Source organism: Myripristis murdjan, chromosome 1, assembly GCF_902150065.1.
Source record: "Myripristis murdjan chromosome 1, fMyrMur1.1, whole genome shotgun sequence".
Taxonomy (NCBI): domain Eukaryota; kingdom Metazoa; phylum Chordata; class Actinopteri; order Holocentriformes; family Holocentridae; genus Myripristis; species Myripristis murdjan.
The window spans coordinates 29916157-29936964 of record NC_043980.1 but is presented as its reverse complement, the minus strand read 5'-3'; the positions used below and the strand labels follow the sequence as shown (position 1 = coordinate 29936964).

The following is a 20808-nucleotide window of genomic DNA, read 5'->3' as shown; positions in this document are numbered from 1 at the left end:
ACTAATCGAAAAATCACCAAAATTGTCAGACTTCATGCTGTGGGCCAGTGGTTCTCAATCTTTTTGGCTTGTGGCCCCTTTAAACAATCCAACGTCCAGTCGTGACCCCCTGTCACAGGCTGCATATGCAGAGTGGAGACTCAGGTAGTCTCATCTGCTTAACTATCAAAGGAGACCTCAAATTACCTAAAAAATACTCAGTATCTCACAAGAAAACATAACAAACAGTATAGCCTACTAAAGAATAATCATAATATTTTTGCATAGTAAAAACATTCTTCCCCCTATTTTTTATTATCTTGTGACCCTCAAAAATGATGGGGTTGTGAGAGCTTTTTGCAATATTGGCCTGATTTGACCTGTTGGTGGAGGTAGAGGGAAGGTCATGGGGTCACCAGAATACACAGATTTCATCCTTTAGCCTATACGAGTGAACATGAGAATTATCATTGGGGAGTTTATTCTGGATACAGCGCACTCAAAGTTGTGCAACAGAGCTCTCTACTGGCACATCCAGAGACTAGGCTGTTTCTGAAGTTCTGTTTCTGGTTCAGCTGTAGATGGCAATATCACCTTTACAAAATCTCTTCCACCTCTAAATCTCTGAAGGGGCAGAGCAGATGCAGGGCAAGAGGCCTGCTTGTGCATGAGCTGCTCTGTCTCAGGGTTCGCTGATATAGGAGGACTCTAAAATTATATACTACTTATATAATATTTAGCATGAAGAAGTGACAGGATCATGCCCCGATGCTTCAGACACATTTGGAAAGACCTAAATGTGTGAACAGTAGAGAAATGCGTGAAGTGGAACAGTGAATATATGTAAATTATCTTTTAATAACTTTTGGGTCACTTCTACAATAACAATAGCTGAATATTTTTTAAAGTATGATTAAACTGACTGCTTTCAGAATTGTAATCTCATTAGCTTGTAACTGTACTTATCTGTGCACTCAGTCTGATGCTATGAAGTTGTCAGTCTTCTCACCCCCTTCCACAGGGTTTTAAAGTGCCTGCATGCCCCGACTCCTGCGCAGCCACATGCACATATTCCTCCAACACTAACCCTATGGTGGCCCAGCCCTAGGATCTAAATAACTTCCCTACTGGTCTGACCCATCAGCAAAACCCCCTCCTCACAAGAGAGGGAGGGACAGTGAGGAAGGGAATGAGTGTGACAAAGTGTGTGTGTGTGTGTGTGAGAGAGAGAGAGACTGAGGGAAAGTAAGAAAAGGAGAGTGGACATTTGAGCTGGAGTGTTGGTGTTTGTCACAGCAACTCATGCGACCACATGGCTCAGCAGTGACAGTGGGACACCAAACTTATCTGGATCTGGATAAACAATCCAAGAAGCTTGTCGAACAGGCCCTGACCTCGGAGCATTTATTCATTTCACTCATGGGGCCGGATCATATCCATGCACTACCAAGTGGTTTCATCATGTTTCTCCACCGATTATTTCTCTGAAGACGTGGCTCTTCCAGTTTCCTGGTTAACAAGCTGCTCTAACAGGATCTTCAAGTTCTCGTCATCAGGGGACTGAGATTTTATTTAACGCAATGCCAGGATGTGAATGTCAACCCCTCTTTCCTGGTTTTGATGGCTGCTTAGTGCTGAGACTGGGTGGTTGCTCTGTATTTCTGCAACTGAATGATGACTCAGTGTGATATCTCAGCTGAGAGGTGAGTGCGTGGCCCTGCTTAGCCAGTTAGCCAGCTTGAGCGCTTACAGACCATGTGTGGAGATTTTCCCCCCCGAGCGACTGCTGTGTTTTTGACGTATTTTGTTTGTGACATGCTCTGATTCACCAACACAGAAATAGAGTATCAGAAAATACTCAAAGTCCCCGGCAACTCCGCAAAGGTGGCAGAGAGAGAGAGAGGAGAGAGGGCAACCCCTGAGCGACGGCAGAATGATACTCCCTACCCCCCCAAGAGCCCACTCCCCCACATGCGCTCCTGCTGACATACCATCACAGAGCACCTGAGCATGCGGATGTACTGCCACCCACTCCTCAAGGGCACTGGAACTTTCTGATTAATTTTAGAGAGGCATTTATTTATCATTGGGGAAGGTCTGATTGTGGAGTTTGTGGGAGGGAGTTGAGATTTGGGAAAATATCATACAGCAATGTTGGATCTTCATCTGCTGAGGTTAAAAGCAAAAAGAGACTTCATGTTTAACAAGTGAGAGTAAAAGCAGCCAGCTGGACTGACTTTGAGACTCCCCACATAAATTTTATTTATGTGTGTGACTAAAGAGGCTTAAAGTGATACCAAAGACTAACACTGAAGTCAGGTTTTTTTCAGGATTGCTTTTGGGTAGTTTTTGCCTTGATGTGATGGATGCAACGGAGAGCGACAAGAGGGACTGAAATGACATTTAACAAACATCCAAGGCCAGGCTCAGTCCCAGGACGTTACATGGGTTGTGTGTTCACTCCCTGAGCCAACAGGACACCCTCAACTTGGATTTTGTGGGACTAGACTTCTGATTTGACATGAGTTCAGGTTTTTCATTTTCAGGATTCAACATTGTCCTAACCCTAACCCTAACCCTAACCCTTGTCTAAATCAGGCATTATTTCTTGAGGCACTGAGGATATTTCCCCTCCAAGACCTAACCGTGGAACGCTGACTCCTTAATCCCCTGTACAATGGATTCCCAAGGTGGTCCGTACCTCAACAAGAGGGCAGTTTGCTCGCCTCTCGGTGCGGCCCGCCTCTGCCAGTTAGCTCTGGGCTGTGCAGTGGTTGCCATGGTGACTCACAGTGCTGGCTACAGCGGTTCGTATGGCGTGTTCTGCATGGCAGTATGGGCCCTCTGCTTCGCCGTGTCCGTCCTGGTGTTCTTCCTGGATGCCACCCGTCTCTACAGCTGTCTGCCCGTGTCCTGGGACAACCTGACGGTGACCTTTGCTGCCCTGGCAACGCTCATGTAAGGAATGGTTACAGTTACAATTCATCCATCTGTCATAGAAGTGTGGTTCAAAAGGCAGTTAGTTCTTGATCCTGTGCCCATCCTCCCTTCCCAAAACCCAAAACCCAAAGCTAGAGAAAACAGTATCTTCTTCCCTTTGGTTTTATCACATCATCTCTATCTCCATTATTTCTCTGTCTTCACCCACAGGTACGTGACAGCGTCAGTGGTCTACCCGCTCTACTTCGTCCGCTCTGAGTGCCCTTATGCCGGTTGTGATGTCCGAAATTTCCGCATTGCCGTCACTGTCTGTTCCATCGCCGCTACCCTGGCCTATGGGGCTGAGGTGGTCCTGTGCCGAGCCAGGCCAGGCCAGACTGTGGTGGGCTACATGGCAACCGCCTCTGGACTCCTCAAAGTAGTTCAGGGCTTTGTGGCCTGCGTCATCTTTGGAGCTCTGGCCAACGGGAGTGAGTACTCCCGTCAGGCAGCCACCATCTACTGCGTTGTTGTTTATGCTGTCTGCTTTGCCCTGACCACCCTGGTGGTCATACTGACTGTGTGCGGTCGGACCAAGGCGGTGCGCTGCATGCCGTTTGAACGCTTTGTGGTGGTTTACACCCTCCTGGCAGTCCTGCTGTATCTGAGTGCATCGGTGGTGTGGCCGGTGTTCTGCTTTGACTCAAAATATGGGTCTCCATGGCGGCCCTCATCATGCCCCCGGGGAAAGTGCCCATGGGACAGTAAAGTGGTGGTGGCAGTGTTCTCCTTCGTAAACCTAGGGCTGTACATAGCAGACCTGATCTACTCCCAGAGGATACGATTTGTCTCCTCGCACCTACCTGGCCACCCACGAGTATAGCACTACAGGAAAACAGCTGACGAAGGACGGATGAAGTCAAGAAAGGTCGTCACTTCCCAGCTGCCATAATGGTTGGATTTGATAGAATTTGGCACAGCTGGCTTAAGTTATTTATCAGTTTCAATGAGGTTTAATTTTTTTTGTCGTCATTTGACAGTGGAGAAAGACGGAATCAACATTTGAAGAGGGGAGGGCATTTGTGGGGGTCGATATATGACAAAGTTCCCAGGGCAGATTTGAAATCAGATGCCATGGGTACTGCGTATGGTATGCATCTCATGTAACTGAGACACCAGGCCACCCCCAGTTTGATTCGTAAAGGGCTGTGCTATGTGGACTGGAATGTGCAATTTCACTATAGCATATCATCATATATTCAGCCAGCGACCCTGTCTGCCACTCCCCAGTGAGGTGACACCCTACGCCTTTAACTTTTAACGTCCTGGAGATATAGGGAGAGCAGCCAGCCACACCCAGCCAGACAGATCCCATTGGCATCTCCAGGCCAAATCCTTATAAAGCCAAGCACGCTCACTATTCCTGACCTCTAGCATAACTGCATGTGTGAGCAGACACAGGAACACACACACACGCACAGAATGTCTGACTTTGGGATTTGACCATCCCTCACTCACCAATCTGCGAGACAGACACCCTCCACCCCCACCATCCCTCCACCTTCTGGGGGTAAAGAAGGAGAGAGCGCGGCCTCTCTGGGTGCCACCTGGTTGGAGCTCCGCTGTCAGCAACTCTGTCTTCTCTCTTCCCGGTTCAGAGGAATCCTGTTAACTCAGCAGAGCTTCTCTTCTTCTCTGCTGTTTGTCTCAATTCAATTCATTCACATTTGCTTTCCTGGTAATGTCATATATAATGTCATATATAATTTGAACCCATTCACTGTTTAACACCTTTAAATACATGATTGATTTGTACCCTTAGGTGTTTCTCTGGGGTCTATTTGATCCCATGATGTTTTAGCTGTATAAAACATGTAAGAAATATCAACATTTTACACACATTTGCTTTGGTTGCCTTGGATGATTTTGAGGTTATGTTTTATTTAAAGGGCTATTTAGGTTGTCAACAAAGAAACAAAGAAAGTACCTGACACATAAAGTAGGGTAGCAATGTTTATTGTGATAATTTTGTGGAGGTTAAAATTACTCGGGTCAAATTGACCCCAACTGATAAAAATGTTTGAGTATATTTGAAGGTAACAGGAGCGTGAATTAACATAATATATACAGCAATTAGTAAAGATGGCGGTGTAAAGACAGTTAAAGTTCATGTTAACTTTTAGATGCCCTCATTATTGTGGTTCTGTCAGTTTGTGAAATGGCGTCACAAGCTGTGCAGTGTGTGCTGCAGGTCTTCTTTCCTGGTAGGATCGCTTCCCATTCTCTCCCATGTTGTACACACTCCTCCTTGCTTTCTCCCTCCATCCGCCACTCCTTGGTTATCAGCTCAGTGAATCTCGTGTCTCCAGTGGCTTTTAATCCAGGATCCCAGTATTCACATCACATTTCTGGATACTATGGATGTATTATAATAAGTCCTATAATAATTCTGGGAAGCTCCTGTGTCATGACCTATAGCAAAGCAACAGCCTTGGGGCTCAGTAGTGAATCCAGGACCGGCTGGCTGCTTCTGTCTCCAAATTTTATATTGTGCCATAATACCAGAGCAGATGCCATCATTTGTTTGTTTGCGTCTTAGTGATTTGATATCTTAATTAAACTGCTATTTTTTAAGTTAATTAGCAAATACAAGTTAACAGAATGCATGAGCAGATGATGGAGAATTATGGGGGGAGCTTTCATGTAAAAACTTGTTGATTTTTGCAGCGATAAATAAATAAATTTCTGTTGTTGTTGAAGTAACATTTTCTGTGTTGTGTGCATTGTCCACTTGCCAATTCTCCTGCACAATATTTTATCATTCAAGCTCCACCGGAGAATTTAACAGGGCTGCCGTTAAAAGTGACAGCACAGTCATGCCACAGAGCAATCTGTAGCTCCATTAAGGCTGTACTCCTTGTTCCTGTGCAGTTCCCCATTTAGCAGCTGTTCCATGTTCGGCCCTCATTTTACTTCTCACTCCCAGGGGGCCTCTGTCTTACACATAGCTATGCTAACACACACACACACACACACACACACACAGTCTTGCTCAGCCCTCCAGTGTAGGAATTCGTCTGACAGAGATGAGCTAAGACAGGTGTCCATCATAACCGTCAGGGGGGACATCAGGGGACAGAAGACTGCTGGCTTGCTGTCATGACAAATCTCGCATGGCCCATGTTGGTGATGTCAACTTCCCCCAGTGGCACTTCAGTCCTTGCTCTTGTTTTGTAAAATGTTGCGAGGAAGGCTGCGTCTTTGGTACCTAATGGGCTTGAGTCCACGGCTGCCCTCCTCCTTGGTGTCAAGGTGTGCTAAACTACAATGCACTCGATTCCACAGGTCTCACTCAAGTTTTTTGGGTCCAAGGGTTTGTGAATTTGAAATTTTGACAGTTACATCAAGGATGTATACAATTATCATGCAAGTAAAGCATGATAATTGTGTAAGAATCATCCATGGTGCTTATATGCATGTGCATGGCTGTATTTGTTGTAATAAATGCTGATTGCAAAACCACAGATCATGACTGAGATCACTATCAGAGAGTAAGTTGGGAACACTTTACAATACTGGTACACTAATATGCATTCATTAATGCTTAACTAATGCACAGATCATCATGAGTCAGTGTATCTATATGACTCATGAAGAACTAAGCCATACATTAATGTTTACCATCAGCAACTAATAAAGAGTCTATCTGGTGAACAGACAGATTGAGTTATATAGGCATTGCTATTAATTAAGTTTACCATCATGGATTAATTCTGTATCAACACCTGGCATTAGTCAATACTGTAAAAGTATGTGATAATTACTATAATAGGTTAAAGCCATGGATTCCAACTTTCTTAAAACAGATGCTGATCATGACTTCAGGCTTCTAACTCATAGTTTCGTTGTGAATTGTTGGCTGTTCTGATCAGCATCTGTTTTAATGAAATATTAGCTAATGATTTGTGAAGATATTATTATGCTATGACTTTCTTTGGTGAGGCACATGACTATTAAATACATGTGTCGTTATGGTTATTGGTTGTGCTTCTGCCTGACAGGCCACACATCCACACTCATCTCTGAGGTCTGAACAATTTACAGCTGTACCTAAAACTGAAACAGCAGCGACTGGCTGCTTGTTCTCAGCATCCTGCCTTTGACTGCAACCAGGAATATTCCTGTTCCGTGAACAACAAGGCATTAGGTAACAAACAGATGTGCTGGTTCATCTGGTACAGTGACATCCTTGCTGCAGACAGCTGGCAGTTAAAATCCATGATTTCAACCTATTGTGGTAATTAATACATGATTTTACAATATTAATTAATGCTAGATGTTGATAGGGAATTAATCCATGATGGCGTACTTAATTAATAGTAATGCCTATATGACTCAGTCTGTCTGTTAATCAGATAGACTGTTTATTAGTTGCTGATGTGGTAAATATTAACGCATGGCATTAGTCATTCATTGACTCATGATGATCTGTGCATTAGTTAAGAATTAATGAATGCATATCAGTGCACCAGTAGCGTGAAGTGTAACCAGCAAGTGAATTAACTTCTGACACCCTGAATTTCCCTTAAATTTGCCCTTAATTATCTTCAAAGAAAAAAATTATCCTTTTTCTCTATATTGTAGGACAATGTCACAAACATATCATGTATCTGCTGGGTGCAACGCTTTACTGAAGTTACATCACACTTATACTGAGTGAAATATTCAAACCCAAGATGCTATTATTTTATGACTGTAGCATTACATCAAACAAATATCTACATGTATCATGCATCATTTCATACACATTTGCCTGTAATTCAGCAGGATATATTTGGAAACCTTTTCATATGATTTGATATATTTTGAAAACACAGTGCACATTTGTAATGTCAAACACACTGATGGAACCAGCAGCATTGAGATAAGCTAGGGAACCGAGTCTTTTGTTAAAGGGACACATTCAAAACCTCCCTCACGTGCATTTCCACTACAAGGTCAAAGTACAGAGAGGGCCAGCCAAGCAACCCTTAAACAGCAAGTTGTTTAATGCCTAGTTCAAGGCCACCGGTGTTTGTTGGACGTCAGTGAACTAACAGGCTAAGGTGTGTGTCAAGCCAATATGCCCCGGTCACATACTGGAAATGAGCCTTTGACTTTCAGCCTCTTCAGCTTTTAGGTCAGTTTGGTATCTTTATGAACAAAGTCAGCCGATAGTCTCCACTCTCTGATTAATTTGACTGAATTCAAAATAAAGGGCAATCTAGCTCCCTGTCTTCTTGTGCTCAGGTAGATTTTTTTTTTTTCAAGGAAAGAAAGAAATACACAATATAGTAGAGTATAATGCACGGCCTCTCTCCTTTACATGTTCTATTGGGATTTTTAACCTGACTTGCACCTGTAGTTTTCATGATGTATGAGAAAGATGATTTGGTGGCCCTTGGTTTAAGACTTTAACACAGCACTGAAAGGTGGCATTACATCGTGCATCAAGTTCACTCATATCTTTTCTATTCTGCCTCTCTCAGTCGTTCTTGTCTCAGACTGCAGGAAGGAGACAGATGAATGCTTGGGAAAGATTTTCTGTCTGTCTGACTGTGACATTAAATATGCACATCTTCTCTCACTCAACAAAGCCGTGTCTCTCTCTCTCTCTCTCTCTCTCTCTCTCTCTCTCTCTCTCTCTCCCTCTCTCTCTCTCTTTCCCTTTTGCTCTTTCTGTCACACACACACACACACACACACACACTCACAAACACCACACACCTCTGGGCCCTAATAACTGCAAGCAACAAATTGTTGTAAATGCTTCACCTAGATCCTCTTTTCGCTGTATGCCAACTTAAAAAAAAAAAAAAAAAAAAAAAAAAGATTCATGCACTTGGGTATTTTTAATAAATCTCTTGGGGTTTCGTCAAAAAAAAAAAGAAAGACCGAATGAGTGTTGTCACGCCTCACCACACATGCGGAGTCTGAGTGATAGATAGCACAGAGGCAGTCAGTGGTAAATTGACTTTGTGTGTGTGTGTACGTGTGTGTGTGTGTGTATATGTGTATGTGCAGCTGTTTGAGTGTGAGAAAGTGAAAGGCAGAGTTGCAGGGACGCGATGCTGAAAATTTCAGTAACTAGATCAGATTTGGAAAGCAACAGCTCAGTATGTCAGTGTCTAATTACTCCCCACACCTTCGGGACAAGGGGAACGGGGGCCCTCGTACAGTATCCTGACTGTTAATTTGCCCTTTGTAACATAAGACAGGAATGAGTCATCATATTGTTCCCCAAACTCTTTGCTTCATGTTTTCCTCTGTGAAAGAAACTCATTCTTCACCTCACATCATGTAGCTGTCAGATAAGAGGTGGAGGGAACAAAATGTAGCTATTTCAAATGATCAGTGGTGGACACCTGATGTTATTTTGCCACTGTGTCCAGCTGATCAAGGAAGAGTCGCCTAACAGCTGGTACTATTGGAACTCAACCCCGGGCCGTGCATGCTGATTTATATATAGACAGCGGCATGCACAATCCCTCAGTCTGCATTCCCGTCCTGCAATGCTGGGAGGAAATAAATGGAATGTGGTCTCTCAAAGGACACATGCAGCACCTCTTGTGGAGTGTACTTTTAACATGGCATAGCATGCGAAAGAGGGGCGGTAGACACAGAAAAATAGAGGAGGGGATGGCAGTCCATTAAAATGTGGACAGGACACGTTTTAGGATCAAACTGACAGGCAGTCGGTCGGGTTCATGACTAATTTTGTGAATATGCATTAGTGAACTACCAAGGGATGAGAAACCAAGCCCTATTCAAATTCTATGGCTCATTAGTGTACACACAACATCCTATTCTACTTTATTCCAGATTCTGTCAAATCTAATGGGAGAAGCAAAAGCATTGGCCAACAGCCTGCTATTTGAATAACAATCCTTCATTCAAATTCAGGTCTCTCTGTGGTCCCAAAACACTTCTGGTTTGGTCCCCTCCAATGTTTTAGTGATTGCATGTTCACATCTCTGCATTTGCATTGAAAATTATCAATACTGACCGGGCGCTCAAATTATTCTGGCAGAGGGTGTTTCTGTCTCCTTGTGAAAAGGTGATAGCCACAAAAGAGTTTCTGACATACCAATAGGTACTGTGAAAGGGAGTTGTCATGTTGTATCTAAGACCTTTGCACAACCCTTTGATACAGACACCAAGGTGTAATACATAATGCACAGGGCACGGTGTAGCACATGACTCTATGGTGTGTCCATTAAAGATGTACTCATGAATTATACAAGAGGTAAAAGAGACCTACCTGGATTATTTCAAAATAGGACTGAATCTCTGGAGAATTTTTTGATTTCCATGCGTAATGTGACTCACCCTATATTAATCATCTGGAAGGAGTCGTCTGTGACTCTGAGGTTAGTTATGGCAGGACAAGTTTGACTTGTAGCGGTGTTGCCAAGATATACATCTTTTGGAGTCCCTGAAAATTTCATGAGGAAAAAATATCTATCTATCTATCTGTCATAACCTATTTTGTGAATGCGTGTATGCATGTGAATACAGATATTGTGCAAGTTGTGAGGCTGGGCCTCTTTGGGACTGATGGGTTGAGTGGCTTATGAGTCAGCTGTTGTCAAATGCTCAAGCCTACATAACATTACAGCAGGGGCAGGTGACACATATACTTGTACATGATATACTATGTGCATTTTAAAAAGAAGGGGAAAAAACTATTACAATTTAATACTGGCACTCTGCTCCCCATGCACATCAGGCTCATTTTCTCCCAGAGAGAATGAATGAGTCATCATGGTCTGAATAGATGTTGTCACTGCTTGCTTTGACCCAAAATAAACATAACCTGCCATGTATGGGACGTTTCATACACTTGACCTACATTCTGCCCGGTAGACTCCACACAAAACCACCTTTATGCGGGAGACTGATGCAATTGGGCGTGGTAGAGACAAAACTCCACCCAAATGTCCACATCTGATTTGTTATTGGCCCTGAGCATGGATGAGCTCTGCTGTGATTGGTCCATCACTTTGTCTATCACGGTTATTCTACGCATGAGGGTAGAGTAAGGAGGAAGCCACGTTGACACAAAGTGGTGTTTTTCCTCATTCAGCACCGGCGAATAACGGCAACGTCGCTTCATTTGTCAGGTACAGCACTTGAGTTGGATCATTTAAGAGGTAATTACCCCATTCGTGTAGGAAGGTGTCGTATTTCTTGTTTATTGCCGGTGTTATGAAACCTAGCTAACGGTAGCAAGGTGGTTTACAGCTAACGTTAGCTAACAGATTGCTCTCAGCATCAGTTGGAGCGCTAATGCTAACAGCGGCCAGCTTGACGGTTACCTAGCTAACCCTAACCTAGCTAATGGAGGGAAATGTTAACAGCTAGAGAGAGTGAACATATTGGGCCAATTTTTATGTCTCCACTGGCGGGGAGACGTTAAAATAACCAGCTATTGCCAACTGTCAGTGAGGGGGTACATCTTTTGCCAGTTTCTCTGTCTGGTAGGGAAGTTTTTAAATAGCCTCCCCGCAAGTTGGTTCATTTTTTGCCATCCTTTATGTCTGTTAGGAAAAAGTTGAAATGCCCAGCTAGTTAGAGTGTTAAGCTTTTGACAACTATTATATCTGGTAGAACACCAAGCTAGAAGCAATTCAAAACAGTTTATTTTTTGGCAACGTTTATATCTGGTGTCTATGAGATATAATAGCACATAGTTTTGTTTTTCAGGGCAGACAAGCCACATCATCTGGCAGGATGAGTGTTGGATTCATTGGAGCGGGCCAGCTGGCCCATGCATTGGTGAAGGGGTTTACAGCTGCAGGTCAGTCTAAACACTTTACTGTGCAATTTGACCTTGTTTCCCTGGCTTCACTCAGCATTCAGTGATGTTAAATTATATACATGGTGCACAGTTCTTTCTATGCTGGCTTGAGTTTGCTGCATGTCTCCCACCCACTTATCCTGTCTGGCTTTTTCTCTCTTGTCATCATCTTCTTTTCTCTAGGTGTGATTGCCACCCATAGGATTACAGCCAGCTCACCAGACACAGACCTGCCCACTGTGGCAGGGTTGAGGGTGAGGAGACATGTTTCTGTGTGAAGCACAGCTGAGTTGTGGTGTCTGAGAATGCAAAGATGTGGGACAGTGTGCAAGTGGGAGTGGCAAAGATGTGGAAAAGTGTGCAAGTGGGATGGACTTGTTCTTGAGGTTGTCAGTATAATCTGCTTGAAAAACAGCTTTGTGTATCTGACCCCCCCTTTGTATTCACTACTGCATTACCATTCTTGACCATCTCTCTTTCATATTCTCTGTCTTACTATCATCATCCTCCTCCCCTCCTCCTGCCACCCATAGAAAATGGGGGTGAACCTGACCACGAGTAACAAGGAGGCAGTCAGTAAGAGTGATGTGCTCTTCCTGGCTGTGAAACCCCACATCATCCCTTTCGTCTTGGATGAGATTGGACCAGATATCGAAGACCGCCATCTCATAGTCTCCTGCGCTGCGGGTGTCACCATCAGCTCCATAGAGAAGGTCAGCCTCTCAGTTGTGTTTCTCGCTCCATCTGGCTCTGTCCTCCCCAGTTATTTCTCTTCTGAGCTTTCACAAGCTTTTGCATGGATATAACAAATGGCAATGGATGCCTCCATCTGTAGGGCTCTGTTGCTCTCATTTTCTCCCCTGTTATGGCAACATTCATTGTGTTGATCAAACTTCCCTGTGATTTACGTAATTTGTCAAAAACAGCCACAGCAGCCCCTCCTGTCTGCCCCTCAGGTGTCGCTATCTTCTTATCTTTTTATACTTTCTCTCTCTATCTTGAGTGAAATTTAATGAAGTTGTGTTGGCATGCTTCCAAAGAGCCATGTTATACAAGCAGATTGTGTTAAATCCTGTGTCCTCTCCACACCTCTCCATACCCATTTTTTTCTCAATTTCTGCTCTGTTGTAATTTCACAGAAACTTCTTCAGTACCGTCCAGCTCCTAAGGTGATGAGGTGCATGACTAATACCCCAGTGGTGGTGAGAGAGGGAGCGACTGTGTATGCAACAGGAACACATGCAGAGGTAAGGAAAGGAAGATGGACATGTCGAAGAGTCAAGGGACTGTTGAAGGCAGAAAGCAGAGATGTTTTTTATTCTGCTTATTAGGGGTCCAAGCAGCAGAGCCGTCTGATAGTTGTTCAGATTTCTCTGTCTGTCTGTCTGTCTCTCTCTCTCTCTCTCTCTCTGGTGTGTGAACAACCATGTATCCCCAGTGGTCAGTCAGTAAGTCACCTTCTGTGGTGATACAAAGGTCCAGGGTTCGCATCCCCATGTTGAAGTATATGCATGTGGCATGTTTTCAAATTCTTCTGAAGGTGATATTGAGTCAAAGGCCGCCTACTGTGCTTGGACCCCATGAATTTCTGCTTGCAGCTAGACTATATTGTGCAATGGTTATAACATCCTAGATAAATAGAAGTGACTGAAAGCTGCACAGACCATCTGATTTGACTGTTTGTCAACACGCCTTCTTCTTTCTGCCAGGTGGAGGATGGAAAGTTACTAGAGCAGCTGATGGCCAGTGTGGGTTTCTGTACCGAGGTGGAGGAGGACCTGATTGATGCCGTCACTGGGCTGAGTGGCAGTGGACCTGCCTACGTAAGTGACTGACAGTTACATGTTTCTTTGGAAGGGCAATATGGAAGACGTGACAGACGCATCCAGAATCACATTAAGGGAGCAGAGGAAGCTTGGTTTTTGCAAACAAAAGAAATAGAGCATGCATATCCAATTAGACACTGAGGTGCTAGACAGTGCTAGACAATAACAATGTACAGTCCAAAGTGATCCCAAAAAATGTAATGTGAAATCAGATCAGTTTTTTGATCTCAGAAGGATCTTTAATTATGATAAGCAAATATAGTCGTCTATAGCTGCAGTGGGCAACAACTCTGACTGCAGCAGGCGAATCCAATAATTGTAAAGGTAGATCACATGACCATACAAACATACATGATCACTACAAATAAATCTTCCAAATATACAGATGACACAAGGCTACAGTTTTCCAAAAAAGATGAAAAATATGGTAATCAGTAACAATCCCTTGGAAAATAGTCCGCTGAAATAATAAACAGTGGCAATATGTAAAAGGTTGAACGAGAGACAGCAGTTCTCTTTATTCCTGCTCTTTTGTCACTGAATGGTTTCCCTCAGAAAAAAAAAATGTCCAACTCTGTAGTTACTTTTTATTTACACTCTTCATCCTTTTCAAGTCTAAACCACTCCGGCCTAAAAGAGAGCTGCCTAGATGTATAGAGGATAAAGATGAGGGAATCAGGAAAAACTGTAACATTGTTTTTTTTCCTCTGCTTCCTGCAGAGAGCTTTAAATAAATATATTTTTAAAAAATAGATAAACCTGAAAATGTCTATATTTATGCCTGATGTGATTTTGAGGAGGCGGTGCAATAATACTGGATGTGCCTAAGTGCCAACTGACTGTGCTAGTGTGTAGGTTGAAGGTAAGTAATCACTAAGGTAGAATGATATGAAAACTAGGGAACTAGCATCTTTAGACTTTAGTTTCAAACACTCTTTAATTGATGAATCCAGGTGTTTGTTATACATCTGTTGGGGTAGCACACAGTGTATCCAGTTCTCTGTAAGCTCTCACAATAAGCGGGCTGTACTTTTTGGTATTGATGTGATTGATGTGATGTGATTGTTGCCCTAATGGGAAACCTCTGTGTATGTATGTGTTAACAGGCGTTCACAGCACTGGATGCCCTCGCAGACGGTGGAGTGAAGATGGGCCTGCCCAGGAGACTGGCTGTCAGACTTGGAGCTCAGGCCCTATTGGTCAGTTGTGGTGTGTTTGTGGTGTGTGTTTGTGTGTGTGTGGGTGGTGCGATCGGTCTTATGTTTGATATCTTGCTAAACCTGTCCTGCGGGCTTTTGCCTGCAGGATTCACGTCGCTGTATCAAGGCGCTCATTCCTACCAGAGTTTGTGTTAGTTGGTAATTGCTGTTTTTTATTCAGAAAAAGTGACGAAAGTCCAGAAAATGAAAAGCCTCGGGTGCACTGGTTGGCCATAAAGTAAAAAACTTATTACATTTTTATCCTGTTGATTTCCACAGGGTTTGTGCAGGTGTTTGAAATTTTGGCAAAATTGATTTGGATTTTCGGAGTTGGGGAAATATAACAGCCTAATAAGGTGTTTGAAATTGCTTCATTTTATTCATGTAGCCACTGCTGTCATCACAATTTGACAATTTTGTTGAAATCGATGGCTGGAAATAATTCATTTGAAACAGTTTTCATGATTATGGCAGCTGCTCCTCTCCTCTCCTCTGGTTTCTATAGATGTTTAAACAACACTCAACCAGAGATACCATATGTGCATAGTAATGTTTGCCGATTCTTAGATATCTTGCTGTAACCTGGAAAATCTGGTACAAATTTTTCTCTTACTAGATTGGACAAAATGTATTTATTGACTGAAAAGGGCTTCTGGTACTATCATCTCTGTAAGCTTTTCAGACTGCATCCACATTCATTCCTCAGGATTCACAAAAGGGATTAAATCAAAATTGGTAATTTTAAAGTGAAACTGCATATTGTGAAACTGAAAATGTTTTCCTCAACCTGAACCAAGGTAATAATAGCTTAATGAAAAATAAGTGGCTAGTGATAATCATGTCAAAGTTCCATGTGTTTTATTTGCCTTGAGTAGAAAAAATGTATTTTAGAGTATAATGCCTTTAACAAAAGTGACAAAGGGGCTCAGTTTACCATGAGTTTATGTCTCAACGACATGAGTTGCATGTTGTATGCATGGTGAATATTATTGTTCACCCTGCTTTTCACCTATCAGACTTGATAGGTGTATTTCCTTTGTACCCTGCAGCTTCAATATTTTACCTCCTTTTTTCACTGATGACAGAATTTACTATTCTGCATTACAATGCGTGTGTGCACCATTTGCATTATAATGGCTAGAGGATAAACATGAATCAGAATAGTTATGAACCAAGAAATGAGCCTCTGAAAAAGGGGTGACAATGTATTAATCTGGCTGTAATTCCTAAACAGTTAATGAAATATTTTCGTTCAGCCCCTTAAATTAAAACCGGCAGTCTGCACTTCAGTCATGTCTTGATTACTCTATTTCAAATCCTTTGTGGTTGTGTACAAGGGCAAACTGATCAATATTATGTCACTGTCCAAATACTTATGGACCTAACTGTACATGAAATAATGCAGACTTCTTGGGTGCCTAAGTCTTGTTGGGCACATTTGTATTTTTAATCTGGATAGTTGTTTACTTTAACAAGAGAGAGGGAGAGCACTCCATGGCTCTACTGAATCAGATAAAATAAGTTTTTAATGTAAATGTGTATCTTCTTTCCCTTTAATCACCCCCCTTCTCTTTTTCTCTTCTCATCACTCCAATTTCTCACCAGGGAGCAGCGAAGATGCTGCTTGACTCAGAGCAGCACCCCGGCCAGCTGAAGGACAATGTGTGCTCACCAGGGGGCGCCACCATCCACGCCCTGCACTTCCTTGAGAGCGGTGGCTTCCGCAGCCTCCTCATCAATGCTGTGGAGGCTTCGTGTATTAGGACACGGTAAGACAAGTGCTTGCAACGGGAGTCCACTCATGCCTTTCACACGATCTTGGACAGTTCAGGATAAAGATATCTGCTGCTCTTTTAGTGCTGTTACATTTTAGCATCCAAGGCAAATGCCCTGCGGGTGTGTATCTGATGGTAGTTGTTCTGTCCTCCTTCCAGGGAACTGCAGTCTCTGGCCGACCAGGAGCGTATTTCCCCAGCAGCCATTAAGAAAACCACACTGGACAAGGTGCTGCAGCAGCCCGGGGTCACCGTCAGTGGAGTCGCTAATGGCAACGGCAGATCAGGACTTAGCCTCTTCAATAGTCGCAGTCCAGGTGTCAAGAAGAAGAACTGAGAATGCACAGAAATACAGGCGCACACACATACATACACATACACACACGCACACACACAACACATTCATGTTAGAGATTTAATTGTATAAACTTGTATACATGGTTGGATTTGCATACATATTACACGGCCATCCAGCCACACAATTTGAAAATGTAGTATGGACTATGATCTGTAAGCAGATGCCAATGCCAAATTACTCCTTTTGTGAATCTGAATGAAATGCAGACAGTGGCCCGGGAGTCTCACCACTTCCACACACTCAAGTGTATTCTGGGTGTGGTGCGAAGACTTACAGCCTTATGTTGTGACGCAGGATTGCTGTGTACCTGCACATTCAGATGCACGCTGAAGAGCAAAAGTGCATTTACAAGCTGTTGTCTGTCTGCCCACTATTCAGGGTTGTTACATGGTGATGGCCTGGTGGGCCATTACAGGACGCTGAGATACACCAGGCAGCAGATGGCAGCTGTAATACCATCATGGTGTTAAATGTGCATCTTTAATGTGTTTTTTTTTTTTTTTTTTTTTTTTTATAATGGTGAAGCCACATAACACATAAAGTAACACCTTTTTGTTGTTCTTCTTCTTCTGCCCTCTTGTAAATTATTTTAATCTTTTTCTTTGGCCAATAACGCTGTACTGTTGACAAAGACTGAATCTGGATTCAACAAAAATGGGATTCTTTATTTATGTAGACACTATATCCTCTATGGATAATTATTGTAATTTTTTTCAGTGTTACAGTGTGTCATGGGACACCATGTCTTTGACTGTGTGACCCAGGAAATATTTCTCATATGTCAAGGTCATTGCTTTATTATTAAGCTTTATTACATCTCTGATGTCAGTTTCTTTATCAGGTCCCTCTCTTTTACCTCCTGTTAGTCTCTGTCAGTCTTATGGACTCTGTGGATCTAAAAACCCGAATGCAAACTGTCATGAACTTCGTGATGTTTCTCACTATGAAGACACTTGTGATGTTTTCTCTCCAAAGAGAGTGTGATGTTATTGCCTGAAAGTGCTAATGAAAAACTTTTCTTCATATCAACTATGAAACACTTGAAGAATTAAATTTCAGTTTTTTGACAGATAATGAACTAACAAAGCCTCAGTCCGTCCGAGTTGTGTATTTTGTATTGAGTTTAGATATATATTTCTACGCCTGTAGTCATACGTGATATGTATTGTCCTGTTTGGCATATCAGCTGATCTGCCAGCCAAAAACAAGTCAATATTAAAGATGCGTAATCAAATCATCTTGTTCTCAATGTTCTGAGTCGGGACTGTTTGGCAGTTCTTGTATTTCAGCATTTAAGTGTCCCCTTCCATCGTGTCTCTCAAGTTTCTGGAGCAACGCTTCATTCCTGCGTGAGGTGTGTGTCTCGTATTGAGATGCGACGAGAGGTTTCATCACAGCTCTGTACAGCAGACGTTTCTGGCCACTGGAGGAACGGAAATGCACCCTGGCCTGCAGATGGCGCCCTGAGATCAAATGACCCTTTTGCTCGCGTCTAAATATCAGGTTACCCTCTCGACATACCGAACAGCTGAGAGAGTCATAAAATTGACCCAGACTAACATTTAGGTGAATCTACACCTCCTCATTTATCTTTAAATGTCTTCTGCTGAGACCTCTTGTTCTCACTCGTGGTAGTGTTTCACCCACTGTTGCTCCAAAACTCCCTGCCTTCCTCACTTGGTCTGTCACCGCCTCTCACTCACACAATTTCAGTTTCCTCCACATCAAAGATCACCCTTGCTCTGACTCAAAAATGGTCTGTGCGTATGCCATAAATTAACAGAGGTAGCTATTGGCTTGGAGGCGGGTTGTGATTGGCTGGTGTTAGAGGAAACAGAGTCCAATTTTAGAAGCTTTCTGTCATCAGGACATATGACCAGTGAGTGGGATCATGGTTTTCCCTCAGGACCCAGCCCTCTCGTCCAATCATTCACTGCTTTATCAGGAGTGTGCGCTTGAAACTCTACAAGTTCAGAGACGGGGGATTGGTGCAAGTGTGAAAACCAGATATCAGTGAATTATGAATAACTGCGATGGGGCCAGACAAAAACACTCTTACATTCAGTTATGTTAGGAGATGGGATGGTAACTACAGCAGCTGCATGAAACTGCATGTAAGTTGAAGGCTGTGGAGCATTTATTAGGCTAGATATTTAGGCCCATGCCTTCGCTCCAGACTGCCACATTTTGGATTAACAATAGTCCATAGGCCACTTTGTGGTAGACTGAGATAGGCTTGTATGTCTGTTAAAAATACACAGGTACATAATGGCAGAGGGGAAATGACTGAAGAAAAGTGACAGTTTGTGAAGAGCCATGTCCTCATTATAATTGAACAATTTCTATCTGTTGTAGGATTAGTTTATTTTCGCTTAATACACACACCAGTGTCCCTTGATTAAATTGCGTCTGGCGTGCTCTCAGTGCACTCGCGCTGTTTATTTGTGCGTGCAATGGTTTTTCCCCCGCCGCTGAAGTGTCTTGGTAATCCCTCTTTTATTCCGAAAGGTTATTCTCCGCTTGCTCCTGCCCCTGTCCGTTAAGATTAGCCATTCCTGCAGAGACTTCCATTTGCCTCTCATTATTAGACTGCCGCTACCTTTCGTTGGCCGGGCGGCTTTGAGCGCCTCTCTTGCACCCAAGGTGAAGAGGATGTGCGCTGTGTCAATCACCCCGACACAGGCAGGCGACGGGTCTAAGGTGGCAGTGCAATGGCAGATAATCCTGACTGCAGTGTTGGGAAGTGTGCTCGTATGAGAGAGAGATGCAGAGAGGGAGATTGTGTGTGGGTGTATGCTCTAGCCCAGCATGGGATTTCTATCCACAGGTAGGCCAGATGCTACCTGTCATCTCCATTCAATCAGTGTAATCACTGACCTTTGCAGTAACATGGTTGTTTGCATACCGTATCAAGGCCAGGAGGAGTGCCAGAAACCAAGCTGATTGAATAGATGTAAGGCTTGTAAGTCTCTCTTCTCTCTCTCTCTCCTCCTCCCCCCATCACCACCATCAAACAGTTCACCTTAATCCTCTCTAAAATGGAAAACTTTAGAGAGACTACCTGCAATATGAGAATCTGCGCAATCTTCCGTGTCCCTATGCCTTCCTCTATGTGTGTGTGTGTGTGTGTGTGTGTGTGTGTGTGTGTGTGTCAGACCGACGCTTGCTGTGATCTCACTGCTGATACAGTATCTGCACAGTGCAGCTGTCTGGTGAAACGGCCGCAGAAAGGGGAAGCTCTGACAGTTACCACACAGTCAGTGAGTCTGCAGTATGGGCTTCCCTTTTATGCCAACGTGTGTGCAGGTCTGGAGATTTCCTCAATGTCAGTGTTGTGCCCTCTGTCCTCACAGCCTGGACAGACACACATACATAGAAATACAGACCTAGTGTCCTGAAGCCTGTCTGGGTATATCCTCCTAGTGTGGACATACCACTTCACTCCCACCTGAGTTTAGCACAGTAGGGAATAACGTGAACCCAACTGCGCCCTAGACGGCTCCTCAGCAGAGGGGTAATACCTCTTGAAAATTGCTCTCTACACCATTTAGGTTTACCCCCACCCCCAATAGCCTGTAGACAATGGGTTTTGAATTGCTGCATGCATTTTGATCCCTCTCTCAGTAAAATCGCATTTTTATCAAAAGCACATCAACGTGCAGACAGTTGACAAAAGGCCAAAAGGAAGTTACTTTTACAAGTAATGCGGTATTTTGGTTGGTTTCTTGCCTTAAAGGGAAATAGTCACATTACAAATATCCTAGAACATTGTTTTAAAATGCAGATTTCGCTCTGTATCAATGTAAGACAAGATAAAGCAAAGTAAAATGTAGGATATGTTAAAGCAAGTTTTAACATATATGTTGGTAATATGAAACCACTAAACTGGGTTAAATGTCTGCCTTGAGGCTGA

The 20808-nt window shown here is 43.3% G+C and overlaps 2 protein-coding genes across 3 annotated transcripts; both read left to right on the top strand.

Annotated features, from left to right (window-relative positions):
* Positions 1 to 2650: 2650 nt before the first annotated feature.
* On the top strand, positions 2651 to 3781 carry LOC115362365 (myeloid-associated differentiation marker-like protein 2). Its single transcript, XM_030056262.1, has 2 exons — positions 2651 to 2937; positions 3130 to 3781. The coding sequence occupies exons 1-2, from the start codon at positions 2657 to 2659 to the stop codon at positions 3779 to 3781; spliced, it is 933 nt and encodes a 310-aa protein (XP_029912122.1). The 5' UTR covers positions 2651 to 2656.
* A 7176-nt stretch (positions 3782 to 10957) lies between these two features.
* On the top strand, positions 10958 to 18132 carry pycr1b (pyrroline-5-carboxylate reductase 1b). 2 transcript variants are annotated; one of them, XM_030062621.1, is made up of 9 exons: positions 10958 to 11090; positions 11644 to 11737; positions 11921 to 11991; positions 12271 to 12450; positions 12877 to 12984; positions 13447 to 13560; positions 14670 to 14762; positions 16368 to 16531; positions 16697 to 18132. In XM_030062621.1, exons 2-9 carry the CDS (start codon positions 11671 to 11673, stop codon positions 16872 to 16874), a joined length of 975 nt encoding a protein of 324 aa, XP_029918481.1. In that variant the 5' UTR covers positions 10958 to 11090; positions 11644 to 11670; the 3' UTR covers positions 16875 to 18132. The 2 variants fall into 2 exon arrangements, with proteins under 2 accessions (XP_029918481.1, XP_029918489.1); XM_030062629.1 differs by having other exon boundaries at positions 10975 to 11060.
* The last annotated feature ends 2676 nt before the right edge of the window (positions 18133 to 20808 follow it).